Source organism: Opisthorchis viverrini (assembly GCF_000715545.1).
Source record: "Opisthorchis viverrini unplaced genomic scaffold opera_v5_482, whole genome shotgun sequence".
Taxonomy (NCBI): domain Eukaryota; kingdom Metazoa; phylum Platyhelminthes; class Trematoda; order Opisthorchiida; family Opisthorchiidae; genus Opisthorchis; species Opisthorchis viverrini.
Genome location: NW_008752146.1, coordinates 200,389 through 206,453, shown reverse-complemented (window position 1 = coordinate 206,453; position 6,065 = coordinate 200,389). Strand labels below are relative to the sequence as shown.

The 6,065-nt window shown below is 45.6% G+C and overlaps 2 protein-coding genes across 2 annotated transcripts in view; one reads left to right on the top strand and one right to left on the bottom strand.

Moving 5' to 3' along the window:
* The window catches only part of T265_11362 (hypothetical protein), a gene marked incomplete at both ends in the record, with an annotated part of 52,670 nt that overhangs the window by 17,893 nt on the left and 28,712 nt on the right, over nt 1-6,065 (top strand). The window lies entirely within an intron of this gene.
* T265_11363 (hypothetical protein) overlaps nt 2,202-6,065 on the bottom strand; it is a gene marked incomplete at both ends in the record, with an annotated part of 5,697 nt that continues 1,833 nt past the window's right edge. The window contains one exon of the mRNA XM_009177996.1: nt 2,202-2,479. Coding sequence (XP_009176260.1) covers nt 2,202-2,479 — 278 coding nt within the window. The remainder of the gene's footprint in view (nt 2,480-6,065) is intronic.

The window sequence follows — 6,065 nt, the reverse complement described above, 5'->3', positions numbered from 1 at the left end:
AACGGTAGTCTGAAAAAAATTGTGGTTTGATCCAATCAAACTCTCTCAATTATTTCACGAATTGAAGAGCACTGTCCCGTAAGTTAGGACCCATTTAATTAGTGATTTCTTTCAAATCATTTCGAGGAAACGGATAGCACCAGAACTGCCAAAAAGGGATTTATTCACGATATTCGGATTTACGGGTTCTGGAAATACGTAATTCCACCCGTTTTGTTTATAACTTGAAATTTTTCGGTCACGCGGGTGTTTTTTGCTCGGCGAATTCGATTGTTCCTGTTTAGTCAGTGAATAGTTTTTTTGTGGATCAGATCTGATCTAGTCGATGAGACAACTTTGTTGATTTTACTGAGGAAAACTGAAACTACCATATTCCACATGTCACAAGTACTGAGGAATTTTTGTGCACTCATGAGATGAAGCTCAAACAACGACCGTCAGGTCACAAATACTCCGGGATTAGCGACGATAGACCGACGCATCCGAATTCAAGAGGGACAAAGCGCCACCCGATTTCGATCGATTGTTTTCCTTCACTGGCTCGTTCATGAATTCCCAATGTTCTCTTGGTCTACGTGGGCGAGAGCCCTGTAATTCAGACTTTTCGGTGTATAGCTGACATACCACTCGAATAATTCACCGGAGCTCAGATACTGCCAGATTACCAAGCCTAGACGGGAGCTGTTGGACACGCAGAGGTTGGGTTCGAACCACCAACTTTCTGGTGAGTAAGCTCGTGTCCTAATCACTGAGCTACCCCGACCTCTAGAATTGATTAGGGCCGGCAGAGGTTAGATTTAGTACTGGTGCCTCCTGACTAATTACTTGACTATTTCAATACGTCATTCCACGTCAAAAGCGCATCTTCCTTTGGTTTTCATCTCCATGAATGTTGTATTTCAATCTGCCTCCGTCCGATTGGCTGACTACAGTGCCATCCCAAAGGGTGCCTCAGAAATAAAGTCCGTTAGTTGTTTTCCATCCGTGAGTGAACCGTATTTCTGCCCTACCCCACCGTATTTTCCTGTTTTTTTTTGAAAAAAAAATATATAAAGTTATTCCGAGACCCGCACTACCCTACATGGCGCACTACTCACCCTGAAATGACTGAAATGCCTTCAAAACGCTAGTCGTGTCCGCGATCTCTATCAGATAGTGGTCAGGGCATCTCTTTGACTTGCTCTGGTTTCTTCCCATCCAGGATTTTTCAATCAGGTCAATGTGTCTCAAAGGTAGAATTCACGCCATTTCAGCGTGCTAAGTTTGCGTTGGAAGCCTTCAATCGTCCAAGATATCTCGTATATTCCCTCCAGTTTCGACTAACGATCCCTTCGTGGGTACGCTTCATTTGAAACTTACACGTGTTTTTACGCTTTTCACACTGTCTTCTGAATGTGTTACGGTATTTAACACTTCCGGAATACATATATATGTATATATAGCCAACAGTGGTTCCCCTGACCTCCACGCCTGCCTACTACACATGCTGTTGGCTTTCTTTATCTCGTTGCTTTTGTTGTCATCTCACTCACCATCCATGAGGGTGAAACACACGGTCCGCCGCGTGACTTAATCTTCCACAACAATCTGTCCTCCGCACTGTCTTGTGTGGGAGTTGCTTTGTTGCTGTCTTTTGGCCTTGCGGTTTGTCGCGTGTCTCCATTGGTAGATAGATAGGTTTTGCTCCCCACACTTTATTTTGTCTGGCGAATGAAATTTTGGATTTCAGACATTTTAGTTTTCTAATCCAACAGAAGTCGATTGTTCTCTCGTTTATGGTGTTATTCTCGATCTACCATCATCGTGCCAATCCCTTCCATTCAACTCGTTGGTGTCGATCATCCCCTGTTGATAGGAATTCATGGCTCTGCTTTGTGTCATTCTGATTCTCTAATACAAGTAAGAGGCAGTCTGGAGTACCTCTCTACAAGGACAACCCCGTCAGAAGGACGGGAGCCATAAGACGAGTGTGTGACGCAAGGGTCTTCAAAACTGTTTGATGGATGATAGCTACAAGACAAACAAGATTCAATACCGCATAACGTGACAAATGTTTGAAAACTATATTGGTCGAGAGTCTATGCTTTTGATTTATGTATATTACTGGGACTCATTGGGTGCTAATTTGTGCGAGAAAATCCTTGGAGTAGGCTTTTTAGTTTTTTTTTTGTTGCTCTTGGGACGTTCTGTTCCTATGATGATCAGTAACTTGACTGCCTCGCACCGAAAACCTCAAAAGACTTGCAGTGTTTGACCATCGATGTCTTCAAAGCATTGCCGGAGTCTGGTGGGAACACTGGATCAGCAATGCTGAAGTACGTCGAATGGTATTCGGATGAAATAACTCGCCCTCGATAGGTGAACTGATCACCCTGCATAGGTTGAATTGGCTTGGCCACGTGTTGCGTATGCCAGTCGACCGAATTCCTCGAAGGGTTCTTTTCGCACAAGCACGTGAGAGGTTGAAACGACTTATAGGCTGTCAAACAATGACTTCGTAGCGAAGTGTAAAAGTCATTATCCCACAAACTCAGGTGCACTGGCCACTGACGTCTTCCTAGTTGGGACCCCGAGAGGGTCATATCAGCGGTTAGAGACATTGTCAGACATGGACCAGTCGCGCCCTCAATGACGCTCATGCATCCAAGCTATTGCTTTCGATGCACAGCTCCCTTCCTAACTTTTTCCCCACCTAGCAATCCGCTGACAGTGTTGTGTTTACATACCAGTTTACCAGCGCCCGCTTCCAAAACGCAGCTTCCTACCCCACCTCTCCAAATCATCGGTGAACGAAGCTGTGGCAGCTACAACCACTGTAAGAGGAGTACGCGGGTCTTACAGCTGACTGTGATGATGATGAATTCCCGTGCGATTGTATCAAACTTTACAGGGGACGCAAAGCCACATACCGGAAACTCACCGCACGTTCCCAATTTCAATGACGCCGTGCATCCAAGCTATTGCTTTCGATGCACAGCTCCCTTCCTAACTTTTTCGCCAACTAGCAGTCCGCTGACAGTGTTGTGTTTACATACCAGTTTACCAGCGCCCGCTTCCAAAACGCAGCTTCCTACCCCACCTCTCCAAATCATCGGTGAACGAAGCTGTGGCAGCTACAACCACTGTAAGAGGAGTACGCGGGTCTTACAGCTGACTGTGATGATGATGAATTCCCGTGCGATTGTATCAAACTTTACAGGGGACGCAAAGCCACATACCGGAAACTCACCGCACGTTCCCAATTTGGTCTACTTGTTAATAGTTGTACTTTTCGGTAAAAACTAAGGGATGGAACAAAACTCTAATCGCAGTACTTCTGTCTCTTTTTGAGGAGAGTTGCTCACTGCCAATGTACTTTTCATCCGTGGTGAAGCTTCTCTGCATGAAGTACCTTTCGCTTGGTTCCCACAAATTCTTCTGTTGACGCTTGTAGGAAGAGTCCGTCATCTTGGGGCAACGGCTGCGCTTTGTGTAGTGTAAACGCACGCTGAATAAGTCCTGGGTCCTGACACCCTCTACATCGAATCCCACTTGTGCATCGATCGGCTTAGGCTCGTAACTTCAGCAGTCAACTCTCGCCGATTTTTGCATGTGTAATTGTTCGCTTCTTGAATACCACTAAAGAATAATCAACAAGAGAATTCACACAGCAATCAGGTTTTGACTGGAGACTGTAGCCCAGCTAAATCTCTCATTTATGGTGTTCCTAAACAACTGAATGTGATGCACCAGGTCCCTTCATTTTTAATTGGCACCATATTCGACGGCGCCTACCTGATGAGCCCCAAGAAGGACGAAACCGGTCATGTGCTGCCCGAAGGGTTTTCAGCAACCTTATGAATAGTGCATTACATCTAAACGAGGGGAATTCTTGTTATTCAAACACCTGTGATCCAAATGACCGTTTTGAAACAAAATAAATTTGAAAGAGTTCACCAGCTCCAGTGTATAGCAGACAGTCCCTTGTTTTGAACGCATCAGGATGAAGAACCGTCAGTGCCCTCCATCCCGTGGTGATGATACGTGTTTATGCTATTCTTGGGAACCATAGTTCCCATTCATTTCATTCTTTTCTATTTGGAAACATTCTTTCGACAATCTATACCACCGATCGTTCTTTGTTCGTTGATTGACACTTCGCCCAGACAGATGTGCACATTTTCATATTGCTGCCCCGATCAACCCTGCTCGCTCTGACCTTTTTTGACGCACGAATCTGGCGCGCGTTCGATGGCTTCTAATCGCTCCTGTGTAGTCTGGGTATTTTTTTTCGGTTGTCTTTCGACCACGACCGTGCACTTTTCCAATTTACCAATTTGAAAAACATCACTCAACTGTTCAGGGAAATAGACAGATATGTTTTGGGTATTGTCTAGCTGGTTGCCGGAACCAAATACCTCTGTGTTTCCACATAGACTATGATTTGATTGGTTGACCGACTGGATTCAGGTTCGAAGGGCTATTAAACGCGATTCCCGAAAATACTAGTCGACGTTTGACGCATAACGTGTGTTCCGAGCGAAATACACTCATTTGCAAACAAATTTGGTTTTGCGAGAGACTCACCTAGAGCTCAGCTCCAGTTTCCAGGCAACTGGATATGCTACACCAGCCCGCCTCAAGTTTCAGGTGCTACGACATTCGAGATATCGCGATACTTAATGCACTACTCATAAGGTTGCTGATCCACCACTACGGGTCAGATTCGTTTTGAAAGGTACGCTAATTTTTCATCGAAATGCTACGTTCTCAGCCTGCGGTATCATCACCTTCAGACGCCCTCGATCATCCACAGAATATTCATACCGTTGTCGCTGACGTTCTCCCAAGCCGCATTAGCTTTTTTTGTGACTAGGGGGGTGTGTGTCGACGGTATGGTCAACCGTGCCGGCATCAGGATAGTCCCTCGTCAATCTAGGCCAAAAATCTATTTTTGGGATCGTTTAGGCATACACCACACTACTTGACGTTGGCTTGAGCCATTCTGTTCAGTTCCGTTGATGCCAAGACGCTGTGTTTGCTTGACAGGCGTTGTATCACTGTGTTCTCACGCGGTTGCATGAATACTTCTACAAGGCTTGCAAGCAAAATATGGGCCACAGACAGGGTCTACTGTTTGAATGATCGATTCTGTATGTGCTGCCAGAGATGGGGTTTTTTATCACTTGTTTACTGATAGCCCCCTCCCCTTGAACTTGAAGGGACAAACAGTCGCTGGTGCACATTGAAGCAAAGATAAACAGCACGGATATCTTATTTTCGGCGGTACATCACATCTGCTATCACGGCTAAACCCCTGGTAAAACAACGGCCACTGCTGATCATTTTTCATGACAAGTTTTCCGACAAGTTCGCGGTTCTTACAGCTGACCGTGATGATGATGATGATGATGACCAGCTTTATCTCAATCCCATGAGAAAGGCCACCGTAGAGGAAGAAGGCGCTAGACCTCCACTAAGTAGTAGCGGTGCATCGTCAATAGAATCCCACAACGTTTTGCTTGGTAGAACGTTTAGTGTTTATTTTTCGAGATCTTGAAGTTCACGACTTGAGGGATTGCCGCAGACGAGAGCGCAGTTAGCTGTGGACTACGGATAGGTTTCAGGTCGTTTAGAAACTAGCCTTCTCTCGGCCCGGCTCAGAGCTTCAATCGCCTGCTAGGACGGCAGCTCCAAATATTGCAATGAAGGTAAGCCAGTGCGTGTGATGGTGTCAGATCGAAAAATCGGTGCAGTACATGACTGTCATGGAAATACCGCATCTGAACTGATTTAAGGTTACCAGAGTCTAAACAAGGGTCCTTTGGGAATCGCATGGCCCACTGTTTGTTTCTTGCTAGCGTGAAATGTCTGATCTTCCTACACCTTCAATAGCCCCATGGTACTGACAAAATTTAGTACGGACTAGCATCGCTGGCTTTCCCACGGGCGAAAGGTTGACCGCTTCTTACTCGAAGCTACTTGAAAAATCGAAATCGTTTCAACACGAGCTCGAAACAGCTTAGTGGTCAAGACGCGAACTTATTTTCCGAAAGGCCCGTGGTTCGAACCCAACTCCGGCATCT